We start from the raw sequence: 18,176 nt of genomic DNA on the forward strand, positions 1-18,176 counted from the left end.
TTTAGATGTCACAGGTATGGATTTTCCGGTTAAAGTTAATAATAAGAGTATCGAAATATTCGAAGATAGGAATGATATTTCAATTAATGTTTACGGTTTAGAGAGTACATTTGAGAAGGGTAAAATGAAGTATGAAGTGATTGGTCCATTGCGATACTCACAGAGAAGACTCCGGAGACATGTCAATTTGTTGTTTATAACTGATGACTCCGGTAATGGTCACTATTGTTGGATCAAAGATCTTTCAAGATTAGTTTCTAATCAACTATCAGCTCATAGACAGAAAAAATATTTTTGTGACGGATGTTTGATATATTTTTCTGATGAGAGATTGCTTTTACGTCATAATATGTATGATTGTAATCACATTAGTACCACAACACCAACTACTAATTTAAAGATCAATAAATATGGTAGAATGGTTGCGGAAAATAAACTAATGTTTGAAAACTTTGAGAGGCAAATGAGGGTGCCATTTGTAGTGTATGCTGATTTTGAATCAGTGCTTAAACCGATTCATGTGAATGAGCCAAATCCTGGAAGTTCATACACGATTAAAACATTCAAACATGCCCCATATTCATTTGCTTATTTGATAAAGTGTTCATATAATGATGATTTGACAAAATTTGTTACATATAGGGGTGTAGATGCAGCTCAGAAATTTGTGAGTAGCATTGAAGATGATTTGAAAGAGATACATGAAAATCATCTCAGAAACCCTAAACCAATGGATACACAAACTGTCGAAGAAGAAGAACAGTTTGTTGCAGCCAGAACTTGTGGTATATGTAATAAAGCATTTACTGATGGTGACGTCAAAGTAAGAGATCATTGTCATGTCACAGGAAAGAAAAGATCACATGCCGCTCACTCGAAATGTAATTTAAATTTCAAAATACCAAACTTCATACCTATCATTTTTCATAATTTAAGTGGTTATGATTGTCATTTATTCATAAAAGAATTGTATAGGAATAAAGAGAAAGTTGATGTTATCCCGCAAACTAAAGAGAAATATATATCTTTCACGAAGCATCTCTTTACACACAGCTATACCGATAAAGATGGTGTGGTTAGGAAGAATTATCTCAAAATGAGATTTATCGATAGTTATAAATTTATGACTAATTCGTTGGAGAAGTTGGGTGCAAACTTGACCTCCGATCAATGTTTGGAGATGCACAAACATTTCCCACAAATTGAGAAATTCAATTTGATGAGACAGAAAGGTGTATTTCCATATAGTTTTGTTGATGACATTGACAAATTGAATTATCCATTACTTCCGACAAAAAATCAGTTTTATGACACACTCAATTGTGAACATATATCGGAAACTGATTATGATAGGGCTAGAAATGTTTGGAATTTATTCGAGTGTCAGAATTTGGGGGAATACTCTGATTTGTATTTGAAGTCGGATGTATTGCTACTATGTGATATTTTTGAAAATTTCCGCACCACAAGTTTAGAGATATATAACTTAGATCCGGCACAATATTACACTGCACCTGGATTATCATGGGATGCCATGTTGAAGTTCACTAATGTTGAATTGGAATTACTAACTGACATTGATATGATTCACTTTTTTCAAAAAGGTATACGAGGTGGAATTAGTCAATGTAGCGAGAGGAAACATATAGCAAATAATAGATTTTTACCCAATTATAATCCCAATGAACCTTCCACATTCATTACATATTTAGATGCAACAAATCTATACGGTCACAGTATGTCACAACCTCTACCAACAAGTGAATTTACATGGTTGACACCAAATGAAATTCTTAATCTTGATGTGATGGATGTGAGTACTGATAGTCCGTATGGGTATGTATTTGAAGTGGACATTCATTATCCACAAGAGTTGCATGATAAACATTCTGACCTTCCATTTTTAGTCGAAAAAATAATACCACCTCGTACACAATCGAAAATTCCCAAATTAATTCCAAATTTGAATGATAAAAGAAAATATATTGTTCATTATAGGAATCTACAGCAAGCTGTCAAAAATGGATTGATTGTAATGAATACACATAGAGTATTGAAATTCAAACAATCATGCTGGATGAAACCCTATATAGATCTTAATACTGAAATGCGTAATAGGTCTAACAACAAATCTGTTAAAGATTTCTATAAACTAATGAATAATGCGGTGTATGGAAAGACAATGTAGAATGTAGATAATCGAATTGATGTTAGACTCGTTACACATTGGGAAAATATAAAGAAAAATATAGGTGCCAGCACTCTCATAGCCAAACCAAATTTCAAAAATTGTTCAATTTTCACTGATAATTTCGTTGCCATTCAATTGGGTAGAGTGAAGGTTCATTACGATAAACCATTATATTTGGGATTTTCCATATTAGAATTATCTAAAACAGTCATGTATGACTTTTTCTATGGATGCATCAAACAACACTTTGATGAAAATGTCTCTTTACTTTACACAGATACCGACTCGCTCATTCTTAAAGTAAACACAGAAAATTTTTATGAATTCATAAAAACTAACATAAGTAGATTTGATACATCCAATTACAGTATAGTTAACCAATTCAATATTCCAGTAACAAGTTCAGTCTTGGGTAACTTCAAAGATGAATTTCCAAATGATCCAATCATGAGTTTTTATGGTACAGGTGCTAAAGCATATTATGTGAAATCTGTTGATGGTGAATTTAAGAAAGCCAAAGGGGTTAAACGATCTGTAATAAAGAATGAATTGACATGCGAAGATTATCAAAAAATCGTCGAACAAGGTGGTATGATATTCAGAAAGATGAATTCATTTAGAAGCGTGTTACATGATATGTATACTGAATTAAAAAATAAAGTTGCATTATCATATCACGACGATAAACGATTTATCATTCCGAATACTACCCACACTCTTCCTTGGGGTCATAATGATATTGAATTTTATGAAAACGATCCAAATGAGAACATTCGTTGGATAAGTAATATTATTCAACAATCACAATCTCAGGAGACTCCATTGGATCAATTGATTAATTTATTATCTGCCGAGATCAATGATTGAAATATCATTCAATATCTTCAAAACCGGAAAATTCAATATTGATATTTATGTAGCCATTTATAATTAATAATATATGATAGAAGTAATGTGATATTAATGTATTATGTATGTATGTATATGTATTACTGTAATGAATATAAAATGATTAAAATTTTATTTGTATTATTTCTATTTCCCTAATCAATTACTGCAATATATAGTATAATGTAAATGACAGAAATATCAGTTTGAAGAGAATCATCGTAGAGTGCACAATGTCTAAAACAATCGATAAGTTTGGTAGAAAAAGAAAATGGGGTGGTAATGTCATTCGAGGTCCTCCTGGGAATGGTTTTAAATTAACAAAAGATGGTCATTATGACATGCAAAGGAAAATATTGAAAAATACAAGTGAACCAATTGACAAGAGTGATTGTGTAACTGTATCATATCTTGAGGGGGAAATTAATGGAGCAAAGGAAGTTATACTTCTAGCCCTACAAGCTGCAATACAATCCACAATAGGCAATATTGCTCGGGACGCCCGGCAAGCATTTGACGATAAAATTGCAGAGGCTCGGATAACTTTCACTCGTAAATTTGACAAACTTACAAGTGATGTAGACATAAAAATGTCTGACATAACAGCGTCTACAAATAAAAAATTTGATGCTATGTCAAACATAACAGGGACTACAATGAAAAAGTATGATGTACTGGAACAGAGAGTTGAAGTATTGGAGAAAAACCATAAAGAAGTTTTGGAGAGAAACTATAAAGTCAGGCCATCATCATCAGGTGGACTGGGATATCCAGGACTGAACATTAATCCAAATCATAGAATAATACAACCAAAACCAAAACCAACTGATGATGTATTAATGGAACCAACATGGTGAATGTATTCCCTCGTTAGGTTAGGTTAATAGTTACGTTAGGTTAGCTGCATAGTTACGTTAGGTTAGGTGTTAGGTTAGTATTCCCTCGTTAGGTTAGGTTAGGTTAATAGTTACTGTAGGTTAGGTTAGGTTAGGTTAGGTTAGGTTAGGTTAGGTTAGGTTAGGTGTTCGGTTGCATAGCGGTAGGTTAGCGTACTAGGTTAGGTTACGTTAATACATACGATAGGTTAGGTGTTCGGTTGCATAGCGGTAGGTTAGCGTACTAGGTTAGGTTACGTTAATACGTTAATACGTTAGGTTAGGCGCGCGAAGAGGGCGTAGATGTCTCTCCAGATGTCCCGCCTACCTGGGGCCGGAGGCCCCACCCACCTGGGCGGAGCCCAGGCAGTGGGCCCCCCCCGTCGCCACCAACTTTTCGGATACCCCGCCCCTTTCCGAAGCCCCGCCCCCTTTCCGAAGCCCCGCCCCTCCCCGAAGCCCCGCCCCCCCGACTCCCAACATTTGCGCATGTACACCCCTACCCTCATCGCGCATGTGCGCTCCCACCATTTTCCCACCGCTCACGCATCGAAGTCGATACCCTCCGGAGAGCACTCCACAACATTCAGTTCGAGAAGTCATCTCATCGAGAGCAGTCCACTCCACAACAAGGCAGTACGTTCCAACGACCAACTTGATATTTGAGTAAGTACATTAGGAATGTTATTTTTTATATCAACTAACTTTGTATTATTTCTTCTTTTTCAGAATGGCAACCAATACACAGGAGGTGAATAATGCTGTGGCGTCTATTCTGCCGGTGTCCGCTGACCAGGAGGAGGCAGCATCTTCGAGAGCGGTGACGGTTGACCAGCCAACCACTTCGCGTTCGCGAGTTAGGTGCAGATCTTCTAGCCCTGACTTATTCGAGGAGGAGGAGGAAGTCAGGGCTGTGAAGAAGGTTTGCCAACGACCTGCAGCAAAGGTTGGTCCTATTTCAAAGTACCGAGCTACTTGCAATAGGACTAATCCTTATGCAGGTAGTTTTTCGACCTCTCGTAAGAGGGCCTCCACACCAGCAGCAGCACCAGCAGCAGTGGAAATTCCGAGGAGTCCTTCTCCGGAGTTGGTGATATTGTCGCCGTTGGTGACGCGACTACCACCGCTGCCAGCGACACCGGCGGATCCTGAGGTGTTGGTGCCACAGCCTATCGGAGAGGTTAGTGAAAAGATGAGTGTTTTTCTGCAGAGATGCAAGAAAGCAGAACGAGCTGCCCGATCTAGCGAGGCCGCGTTGGTTACCATGAAGCGACAAATGGCTGAAATGGATAACCGACGGAGGGAACTCCAAAAGGAAATGGCCGAAATAGATCGGAAGTATGCATCTCTGCAGGAAAGATGTAAAGCAGAGACCTCTTCGATAAAGCTGTACAAAAAAATAGTGACAGTTATGGACACTCTTTTTGTAGATGAAGTGTAAATATAATATTAGTTTTAGGTTAGTTAGGAGTATTTAATTATGGTAGTTTTAAGTTTATATTTGTTAAGTTTATATTGAATAAAGGAAAAGGAAGTGAAATAAAGGGTGTACACTGTTTTTTGGTTTGGTACACATTGAACAATGCGATGGTTGGAGCATTTTTCTTCACTTCCTCTTATTATTATTATTATTTTTTTTATTTCAATTCCAAGTTCTTCTAGACAAATACCTCACATCAATTTTTGTGTTCTCTAATCACTTGTAAATAATTTCATGTGAAGAAAATTTAAAAAATAAAAAATAGACATGTTTCATAGTGAAATCGACAAGTATATTTCATTTGTATTTTATCCATTCAAGTATCTCTTTCATTGAATATGTCTTATGTCACTTTGCAATTTACCCCTACTCATTGAATATGTCTTATGTCACACTACAATTTACCCCTACTCAATGTTCCACTCCTCTCCCACTCCCTCTCGAAAGTATAAAAGTAGAAATCATCTGATGAAACATTCAGTTGATCAGCTAGCATCGAGATGGAACCCGATTCAACCTCCGAACCCTATAGCTGCCCGGATCAGGGGTACAACTTCAATTACTGGGATAACAGCCAGGTACAGGTTGTCTCTTCCACCACGGAACCCCACAGTCCGCCATACGAATACCGGGATCACGACATCAGGATGCAAGTTCAGCATGTCACTGGCAGTGACGAAGGACACTTGGATGACTCGGAATATCCAGATCCTGACGGATGGTGGGACCCTGCTTATGATGACATTGTCCCAATGAGTAGCGACGACGACGATGATGACGACGACGACTCTGGTGATGATGCTGATGACGAGCTTGACGTTAGACGTCCTCCACCATCCCCTATCCTCATCGAGGATAGTCCTCCGCCATCCCCAATCCTAATCGATGATGATGTCCTCAATTCCGATGATGACATATAATCATCTACTCGTCCATCATTTCCTTTCCTTTCCTTCCACGGAGTACACACTTTTTGGTTGGTGTACACGAGGCACTGCGAGGCTGGGGCAGTGTCTTCCTCCCTTCCTCTCCCTCTTATTAGTTTTTTTTTCCATAATAATCACTAGAATTTCTCCTAATAATCGCTCAGAGTTTCATTCTTGATGTTTTCGAATCTCAAACACTGTTCTACATTTCACCCCCTCCATTTCATTTCTTCCAATATAAATATAGCAACAATCCCAGTTCTATATCATTCTTCCACAATGTCGAGTACAGGACCCATCCAAGTACATGAAATAGATTCAACGTCTGATCATTTGAGTACAACCTTCGCTCAATTTCTGCAGCGAATCTATGATCTTCCTGATGATTTCGCAGAACGAGTGGAACAAGGTATTCAGGACGACATAGATGCTGTTGACGATAATAATGCGGATGATGTGATTAGTATATCATCTGATTCAGCTGATTATGACGACGACGACATCATGAGTATATCATCTGATTCAGATGACTACTATGAGGATGATATCATTAGTATATCATCTGATTCAGATGACGATACCATAATTATTGTTTCTGATGATGAGGAGCGTTAGTCCATATCATTGCATGGATTAATAAAAAAATAACAGCCCTTTTCAGGGCTACAATTAAAGACTGAAACAATAAAAAAAATAGCTCTTTTCAGAGCTACCATTATACTTTCAAACAGAAACAGATTCATACCATTGTTAACATTATGTTAACATTATAATCTCAAACGAAATATATGTATGTGAAAGTATTCATCATTATATGCATATGAATGATTGACAAATGCCAACTTCAACTTTCATTTAAAGTAGTACTCATCATATGCATAGATATTCAATGACTATCAAATTCCAAATTTCGACTTTTCAGTCAAAGTAGTAATTTATTTGTCATATAATGTATAGATATTCAAAGACTAACAAATAGTAATTTATTTGTCATATAATGTATAGATATTCAAAGACTAACAAATTTCCAACTTAGACTTTTATTAGTCAAAGTATTCATTTGTCACATAATCTATGAATACTAATACAACTAACTACTGTTTGTGTGAATAATGTAGCCCTGAAAAGGGCTGTTGTTTTTTTTTTTGACCAGTAGGTCCACGGTTATTGTGCCACAGGTTGGACATTATTACATATAATACATGTAGATACTCGGGTGAAGTTTGTTAGTGGCCTCTCGCAAGCTTCACACCAATTCTGTCCCATTTCCATAATTGAGACAGTGTTGTGGGTGTTGACATGGGCATACCACCCTCCATTATTGTTTCTATGCGAATAAAACCGAAAGCAGCACCAACATAGTTTTTTGTTCTCTCCATCTATTGTGCTGATCAATACGTATGCATCCAATGCACAATACAAATCCAAGGGATCTTCCAGTGTCTCACTGACATTGAGTGTTCGCATACCGATCCTCATAGCACCATCACCTTCAGTTGTGTCAGCTTCTATCCCTTCATCATCTCCTTCTTCATCCATGACCCTCTCAAACTCCATCACGTCATCATCTTCGTCGCTTTGGTTGGCCTCGTTTTCAACTTCGTCTATCTCATCTTCATCGACTCCAACATCTTCTGCTTCAACTATTACTTCCTCTAGCGGAACATTGACATCCTCATCATCTGATTCGTCTATCCAATTGTTTTCATCAACAGCAGCTATTCTATTTAATGCAGCATTTATTTTTGCAGAATTCATCTTGTTGTTGTTTGCTCACAGTTGTAGAGAGTGAATGAATGAACTCTAGGTTTGCAAGTCAACTTATATAGGAGGTGATGCGACTCCCACTTGACTCGTTTAGAGTGGAATAGTAGGAGAAGTTATCCCACTATACTTCCACATGATGTTGATTTGTATAAATAGAGATCGTAGGTATAGGAGAGAGCATTCAGAGTTTCTGTAAGTCATCTCTTAATATTTCTAATCGAATTAGTAAAATGCCGTTTCCAAAAGAGTGGAATGAAAAACCAAAAGTGTGTGTCTACCCAATGATGATTGCAGGGGCTATTGTGTGCTACTTTTGTCAAATAAGTAGACCTAAGGATTCAATCAATCCATGTACTGGTATGTGTAGTGATTGCGTGTTGCGGATTCAACTATCGCCTCCTTCTCATTCACCGAAGCGAACAAAATCGGATTATCGTCAACAACAGTTACAGTGTCTGAAGTGTTCCGAACCTATAATATTTAACAATATAGGTATCTGTAGAAATATTTGTGGTACCTGTGCTGCCGTTCCAACTCCACTGCAACGTTGTTTGCGTTGTGATACATATTCCATGAATTGTTGGAATCATGTATGCAATGTATGTAGAAGTACTTGGGATCTGTGTGAGAAGGTTGGTCAACTCTACCCCAATAGGAGAATCCATTTTTTTCAATGTTGGTGTTTGACGCACGAGCAACAACTATTGAGGAATAGAGTCAAAGAACGTTCCACATCCACAGAGACATATTAACATTTTTCATTTTTTATTATCGTTATTGTCCTCTATTATTAATAAATATATATATATTTTGAATTTATTTGTATTATTTTCTAACATTTAAAAATACATGCATGCAACACAAAGTTTTCCTCTTAAATGACAAAGATTGTTACATGCGTGAATAGTTTAGTGAGAGAGCGCATGTGCCAGTTGATGAAAGAGCGCATGCGCTAGTTTATTTTCTTCTATAAATGGTGAGGTCTCAGTAACATCATCACCTTTCCTATCCACATTCTATTGCTATCACATATCATTCCTCAGACCTTAATAATCATGAGCTCTATGCCGCTATTGATTGCTGAAGATGGTTCACCACTTGTTGATATCGATCAGACTGATTTTGAAAATATTCCAGTATTACATTTATCGAGTCAAGATTCGATAAATGATTTTGATATTAACGACTTCGTTAACTTTGCAGATGTGCCAGAACCAAATGAGCAAATTATTATTGAAAATCCGATCGTTTCGCAATTATCATCACTCAAACACTCTTCATCTACCCTTCCTCTTGGTGTTGATAAGAAATCTAGAACAATCAAGAGGAAGGTTACTAAGGCATCTTCATCGATTGTCACTGACTTTAAAGAAAAGAAAGAATCCAAAAGTGTTGTGCGACAGAAAAAACCCGCAACGAAAAGTGACAGATCGAAGAGGAAGCCAAAAGGTACTCCTAAAGAAATGAAGAGTGATTTGAAAGCTGAACCGCTATCTTCTTTCAGTCCCTCCATCGGTTTGGGGAAATGAAAAGGAAAGCAAAATGCCGTCTTGTAAAGGCACAGATGACTATTGCTGAACTTGAAAAGAGTGAGCGAGCTATTAATGCTAATAATGAAACTCTTGAAGCATTAGATGCCAAGATTGCATTAGCGAAGGTTGAATTGGCTAGAATGTCTAAAGATGCTGATGAACTCCGTTCAAAAATTGGTAAAGATAAGCAATTCCATCAACGTTCGAGAATGCAAGCTCAGGCTGAGCTTGAGGAGTCGACTAAGCTTTATGAGACAGCATTATCAGTGAGAGATAATTGGCAAAAAGAGTTGGATACTGCATTTCAAAGTGACGGCGATTAGTTTTGGGAATGATAATGTGTTTTCAATATCGTGAGTTGAAAAATATAAGCGGGAATGGAGTATACAATTAATTTGGTTTGGTATACACAGAACATTGCGAATGGCTGGGGCAATGTTTACCGCTGCAATATTTTTCAGTTCACATACTTATAATTGAAATGAAAACAATAATGAACTTTAATATTACTTTATTCATAAAAGTCACTATTATATACATTTAAACCATATTTGATTCATCAATCCAAGAATTTTGTTCGCTAGGAAGGCCTAACCACTTTACATATACTTTATTTTTTCTTCTCTTTCACACCTTCTCAATCAGATATACGTCAGGATTCTCGGTTCGTAATAACTCTTCTTCGTAAAAACATCCTCTAATCGGCTGTTCATTCATATCTTCAAGATTATAAGTCGTTGGGATGGTTTTATTAATTTTAACAATCTTGAATAGCTCCGTGGTAAAATTCGCAGTGTAAGACTTTTCAAAAATATGTTTGTATTTACTTATACGTACAATATCATTTAATTGGAATTTGGGTTTACTTTGTCTTCCTCCAATTCCATTGATACCCTTGAATTTTAATTTTGTTGTTGAATCAACATTGATGGGTGCCATACCTATTGTACGATGAACTTTATTATTATATCTACTAGTTATAATTGGAAGAATATCAAGCCATTTGTGGTGACCTCTCATCGAAAATTCCTTGTAGAGCCATGCCTTTATTGTACGAATCACTCTTTCTGCTATAGCTGCCTTCTTTGTGCTAAATGTTGAATAATGATTGATATTATATTCTCGCATGAGAGATGAGAAGCTTTTATTGAAAAATTCTTTCCCTTGATCGCTTTGTATGTGTTTGGGGAGTATTTGGCTTCTTTCAGTACATGTTTCATTGCATTAGTTACTGTACTACCTGTTTTATCTTTAACTGCTACAGTCCACAGATATTTGGAGTAACAATCTATCACTACAAGTATATATCGGTATCCTTCATTACTTTTTGCATAAGGTTGCAGTTCAGCTAAATCTATTTGCCATAGATCTGCAAAACCTTTGATGGTGGTTATTCTTCTACGAAAATTACGTCTTGCAGGTTTATGTAATTCATTAACAACTTGTCGTTTGACATCACTTATTTCATTAGTCATTCTATTTCAATATGATTAAAGAGAAAAGGTGATAATGTTACTGCATTGAATGATGATGTGACAGTGATCATTACATGTGAATATGTTAATATATTATACCTTCTTCACGTAATTCTTCAATTATTGAAATTATTTCATTATCATGTCCGGTATGTCCGGCTGACTTTGAAGCTACCAATAGTCGTAGGCGAGCAACTAACTCTTTCGGTGAATTCCAGTACACATAATTCACAGGTTTAGAATTATATATTTTCTCCATTTTCACTCGTTTGAGTGCTCCACCAATTTTACTTCTACTTCTTATTGGATATTGTCGTGAGTCTAATAGAGGTTTGATAACTTCACGAAATTTTTTAGAATTTGTATTTTTAAAACCATTCTTCAGATGATATTGTTTATATGGAGCATTCGTTATTTTCAATATTTTGGAATATACTTGACGAGTTTCTTCATTATCAACATCTTGTGGATTCTTCAAAAAAATCATATCATACAATTCTGGACTACCTGCGCATTCATATTTTTTCACTTTATTAGCATCCCAAAATGAAATGTTTCCATCTTTGAAATTCACCACTAGACTTCCCATTTTCAGCTTTTGTGTAATTGGATCCATACGTACGCCAAATGTTCCATCATATGCTGGATTTCTAGATTTTATATTATTCAAATGTTTCATCAAAACATCTTCACCACTTTCATTCATAACAGGTGAGATGTCAGGATCCGAGGAATCGATGTGGGACGATGATGGTGTTTCGAATAGAGTTGTTCTCATATCGTCTTGAAGTGTGCTCGTGTCACTATTCACAGATGATACACTACCAAAAGATTGTTTCTTCCTATTGGAGTACTCATGGGATAATTTGAAGTAGATTGAACAGTTCCATGATTTGGTGATAACACTGGTGATTTAGAAGTAGCGTTTGATGATAAAACATTCAATGGTTTCATTATGGGCTCATACAATCTTTCAAGTGTCGTACGATTTTCAATATTATCATTCTTGATAGAGTTGAATTTCTGCCTGACAGCTTCTGTTGTCTCTACTAGTTGACGTTTCAAATTTATTTCATTGTTTTTATTTTCAGGATCTTTTTTTGTATTCATAATGCCCTTTTTTTTAATTAAAGCTTAATTCGTTGGTGAAGTGACCACTACAATATTCAGTGATCGAATAAGTTCCAAAAACAAGATCATGGGTATATAAAAACTATCGAATCCTTTGCGATATCTACCTTCATCTATTTTTCTATCCTTATCAATGACTAGAAATCCATATTGGTCCTCCCAGCATTTAACACACATCAATTGGAATTGTTTGAATGTTACATCGGGTGAAACATGATCTGAATAAATGTGATGTAAATTCGTCTCATCTTGTTTGAACATTATAATGAAATTGGTATTGTCACGCACTAACTGTTTGGGTACCCGTGAATATGTCTGTGCTAGATAAAACAATCAACATCCTTATGACGTCCCATACAGAAATATGATCTAATAATATCTTGCTTTTCACATATCACATCATCGAAAATGAAAACAGAATTAGGCTTAGCGTCGGAGGGTTCCACTATTTCTGCATTATTGCTGAATGTATAAAAACCTAATCCTTTTATAGGTTCCAAAACACTTCGCAAGTACTGATATTTAGGTTGATTGAGTGATTTCGAATAGAGATACACATTTCTAAATCTCAGTCCTTGTGGATGTGTTAATAGTGATATCATTGCATTCGTCTTTCCACAATTTGAAGGTCCTATAATGAGTCCTCGAACTGATGATGGAAGTAGTGGACCATGTCTGAATACCCTTTGTCCATTCAATCCACAACCAAATTTCTCATCTAAATTATCTACAGCAAACTTTTCTTTCTGTTTTACAATGCGCATCGTGCCGTGGTGGAGACTATATAAATGTTATTAGCTTATTCATTTCAATGTGTACCATCAAACGATACGGACGTATTGAAAGTGATCGTAAAATTAAAAGAGGTTGTGGTTTTGTTAATGATTTAATAAACAAACTTCCTTTCGAATTACATCTACCCGGAGGTTATCAATACTGTGGACCGGGTACAAAATTGAAACAACGTTTAGCTCGTAACGACCCTGGAATCAATAAATTAGATATTGAATGCAAAAAAACGATATTCAATATTCTAAGCATCCATCCGATCTTGCAGCAAGACATTTAGCCGACAAAGAACTTGAATACAGCGCTTGGGATAGGGTTAAATCGAAGGACGCGAGTATTGGGGAAAGAGCAGCTGCATTACTTGTCACCAACATTATGAAAGCGAAAAGACATATGGGCATTGGGTGTAGTACCAATAAGAAAAAATGTAAGAGGAAACAAACGAAGAAAAATAAAATAAAAAAGTTGCATTTGGTGCTGGGATAGTCCATAAAGTGCGAAATGTATGAAGAAAGCTGGTGGAATCAATTTGTGACGAATAATAGCAAAAAAGCTATCACTGTGGCATTGCAGGCGGCACGTAAATACCTTAAAGCTGCCGGTGGAAAGAAGAAAATCCGCACACCACGCATAATTCCTGTTCCCAAGATCGGTGGACTTTTACCATTGATACCAATTTTTGCTGGACTATCCGCACTAGGAAGTTTGGCGGGAGCCGCTGCTGGTATTACCAAGGCCGTGAATTCGGCAAAAGCCAGCAGAGCGGCTTTAATGGAAGCCAATCGTCACAATAAAACCATGGAGGCTGTAGCATTAGGCAAACGCGGAAGTGGAATATATCTCAAACCATACCGTAAAGGTTTAGGGACTATATTTAAAACCATACAAAGCACAAACAAAACAAAAAAATAATTGAACCCCTACCTCAGAGGCCTCTTACTGATCTCGATCTCAGTTATTATGCACAAAAAATGAAAATTCCACATTTTTCGTGGTGTTTTTATGCGTGATAGATTACCATCTTCAGGTCCAAAACAAAACGAGACAGCTATTGTTAATTTAGATGGAATAAGTGGACCAGGAACACATTGGGTGGCATATAAAAAATGTGGGAAAGAAGTCACATATTTCGATAGTTTTGGAGATCTACCCCCCCATTGGAATTGACTCGATTCTTTCGAAAATGTTCGAATGTAAAAATCAAATATAACTATGATCGACAACAGAAATTTAATACAGTTCTCTGTGGTCACTTGTGCTTGCAGTTTCTCTCTAAATAATTTTCCAAATAAAAATGGATTCAACACCAAACTGGATCGGGAGGCTATCAAGGGAATGGGGTTTTCACTTAGAATGTTTTCAAAATATGGTACCTTGAAAAAAATGGATAAAGTGATGCTTGCAAATATGCCTAAGAAGTGATACTTGCATGTGTTGCACATGAGATTGCTAGTTTGGGAAAAGTTGCCTAAGCATCTGCAAGATGACATCGATATAATGAAACATAGATATTGTTATGAGCACCACCACCACGATCAAAATTCAGAATCGGATGTTAATGACGGTCCTATACCTCGGAAATCTATGTGTTGTATTTGTAATATAGAGGATGTGAATATTGGTATCAATAAAAATGATACTTATTACAATACAACACCTTCCAAAAAGTGTAAATTGTCTCAAATGTGCTGTTGCTGTGTACAATAATAAATTGAAATGTGTTTCAAAATATTCATCAGTCATGTCACGAAAGTTCGAGCTACAAGCTGTCGGGACAAGTGTCTTGAGTGCGGATTTTTTTCCACCAATTGAATTGGATAGGAACAGTCGTTATGGATTAGGACTTTTGGGATTCTATGGGTGCAATACAATCAATAATATAACTGAAGCTAATAACTTAGTTAGTTTTAGAATCAGTAATGACAACTCATCGATACCCCAAAAGTTGACAATTGAAATTCCATGTGGTGCTTATGAAATAGAAGAGATCAATGCCGTCATACAGAAACATATCATGTTCAGATTGTTTCATGATAAAAAACCAAATGATGTCGTTGCAGATGATATTTTCTATCTACACGCCAATAATAATACATTCAAATGTGAAATGCGATCCAAATATGAAATTGATCTGACACATCCAAATTCAATAGCAGAAATGATGGGGTTCGCTCATGAAATATTTCACCAAATCAGATACATGAATCATCATTACCAATAAAAACATTACAACTGTGAGACTTATCCGCTTAGATTGCAATATAATATCTGGTTCATATATAAATGGTGAAGAATCCCACATCTTTTCTCATTCGATATTGATGTTGAACCTGGCTACAATCCACTAAAGAACCACACAGTATTATATATATGCCTGTCAGTCCAGAAGGTCGTCAATTGATTCACAACATTACAGTGCGTATTTTGGATGAAAAAAATAACCTTATCGATTTTGGAAGTGAAGAAGAGATTTTCATTATTTTGGAATTGAAGAAAATCGAATAACTGTTGTTATGGGTTTCATTTATAATAGACAAAATCGCATTGAACAATCCCAAACGAGTTGCACTATCAAAAGAAAGGTGTGCATAAAAAGAAGCTCATTCCACAAGTGTATGCTAAACAGTTAGCACATAACGCTCTGTCTGTGAGTGATCTTAAATTTTGAAATCGATTGGATTGAAAGTGAGAAAATAACAATGGTGCTCGAAACAAACAATGAAAAGTTGAATATATTCAATGAACCAGTGCTCGATCATTCTCTCATAAGTTTACATGAGCACACATATAAGCCCTATGGATCACCGCTATTCAGGAATTCGGATGAAATCAGAATTGCAATCAATAATCAAGATGTTATACTAGATATTGCCGAGAGCTTCATTTACATAGAAGGTAAATTCACCCCCAAAGATGTAGCGAAAACATGCTATCTCTCGAATAATGCAATTGCATTTCTCTTTGACGAAATTCGTTATGAAATGGGTGGTGAACAAGTGGCTGTTGTTAGAAAACCTGGGATAACATCTACAATGAAAACCATGATATCATTTGGACAATCTCATGCTAACACATTATTGACATCTGGTTGGGGACTTTCACAATTGAAGCAAGATATCTGGATACAAACAGTCATGTTTTTAGTGGAAAACTACCACTGAAATATTTGATGGGTTTTGCTGAAGATTACAACAAAAGTATCTTGAATGCCAAACAGGAATTGATTTTGATTATCGCTCGATCATTCAAAAACTCAATATAGGTGAAGTTGATGCTGATTTGGAAATAAATAAATCGAATGGAAAATAAGACATATTGTACCAGATGATAAACACAAGCTTAAACTTTTGAGTAGAATAAACAAAAGCGGTCTGAATGCCAAAATCAAGTTGGCGTATCGTATGTGGGACCTCTATGAACTACCATCATTACGTGGGACTTCTTCAGACATAGGGCCATCAAAAAAACTAACGCATTGGAAACTCCTCGTTTTGTAATCATCGCATTCCAAAAGTACTACCACATCGGAAGATAGAACACAAGATATTACAAAATTCACAACTGTGATATCAATAGTATTCGAGTATACTTGAATTCTGAAGTTTATCCATATGAGGTTGGAATTTGAATTTCGATAAAAAACTTGATGCTCCTGCTTATTAGCTTTTGAGAGTTTCCAGCGAAGTTATTATGATAAAGATATGAGTGAACCTCTGATGGACATTGGACAATTTAGAGAGAATCCACTATTCGTCATCGATTGTTCCCCATCAACCGAATGCAACAAAATCATCAACTATTGATATAAAGATTGAGTTTGAGACGAGGAAGACCAAGTTTCCAGACAACACTAAAGTATATGCATGAATTTTTGCATGATACAGTTTTAACATACAATGCATTGGATGTTCAGTTCATAGAGATATTGACACTTTTTTTTTCACTCTATCATGTACTGTTTTATGATCTTTTTTTTTTTTATTTGTAACTGACTTATATCATGTATTGTATTTTATATCATATTTATTTTTGTGAATCATTTTCTATTGTATTCATCAGATTAAATAAATAAAACATGAAAATAATACAAAGTTTTTTATTTGACATTATTTATGATTTACAGGGAACATACAGACTATCTAAAATAACTTCTTCCTCATAATCATCATTTTCGCGACCATCTTCAATTTCCTCTCGATTTCATCATTCAATTCAAAGTGATGAATAACCATTCTGGCAAGTATGGTTGGAGGCTATACAGGAATCTTCTTAGGTTCAGTTCAATCATAACCTCACAAAGTTGCCACACATTCCAATTCATATCCAAAAATTTGTTGCAAACTTCTGCACCACTCCAATAGTTTCAGCATCACGAAAGGCATAATTCGATTTGTTTTTCATCATAGCATACACTATATCATAAACGCTTGCATGTTCGGCTCCATCACCCAACACCTTCAATTTAGACGACAAATGTTGAACCGATGATTTGAGATCTACAATATCGACCCAATCTTGACTTGCGTACTGCATCCACATCTTTAAATGGTGGAACTGAAATCGAATAAAAAAAAAATAAGCAACCTCCATTTTTCAGTGATATAATACTCACATTCCCATTTTACTTGTAGTTACAAAGTGAGTGTATCAACTAAGTTAGTAATGTTTAATTTCCATATAATTATCATCTAATATATGAATATTAATAAAACAATAAGAAATTCATTATAATTACTATTATTATCAATCATAGAATTTGACTAGAGTTATCGTTTTCACACCAAAAAACTTTGTAAGCTATGACCTAAAGAAATTCACTATAATTATTACTATTATTCAATCATATTGAATTTGACTAGAGATCGCGTTTTCATGCCAGCAAAACTTTGTTGGCTCTGTCCTAAATTACATCATCGTATATTTACCACCTGATGAGTTGATACAAGATATATCGTCATCACGAATTGCAACGAAATACGTTTTGGTAGCCATGTTTTAAATAATTTATCATTGCTCACATCTTGCAAAGTTAATAAATTGATTTACCAAATCGTGTAGAATAAGTTGACATATTTTTAATTATGTACACTTCATCAATTGGCAATGATGATAAGGCCTTTTG

At 35.8% G+C, this 18,176-nt stretch overlaps 2 protein-coding genes across 5 annotated transcripts in view; one reads left to right on the forward strand and one right to left on the reverse strand.

Moving 5' to 3' along the window:
- Pde6 (Phosphodiesterase 6) overlaps positions 1 to 18,176 on the reverse strand; it is a 169,290-nt gene that overhangs the window by 86,978 nt on the left and 64,136 nt on the right. The gene's annotated exons all lie outside the window — the stretch shown is intronic.
- Positions 4,409 to 5,536, forward strand: LOC141480358 (uncharacterized). The gene is made up of 2 exons (XM_074170278.1): positions 4,409 to 4,620; positions 4,684 to 5,536. The coding sequence occupies exons 1-2, from the start codon at positions 4,469 to 4,471 to the stop codon at positions 5,393 to 5,395; spliced, it is 864 nt and encodes a 287-aa protein (XP_074026379.1). The 5' UTR covers positions 4,409 to 4,468; the 3' UTR covers positions 5,396 to 5,536.

The sequence above is a fragment of the Leptinotarsa decemlineata genome, unplaced genomic scaffold (genome assembly GCF_025532065.1).
Source record: "Leptinotarsa decemlineata unplaced genomic scaffold, Ldec_3_MD MMD2_P_RNA_scaffold_7, whole genome shotgun sequence".
Lineage (NCBI taxonomy): Eukaryota > Metazoa > Arthropoda > Insecta > Coleoptera > Chrysomelidae > Leptinotarsa > Leptinotarsa decemlineata.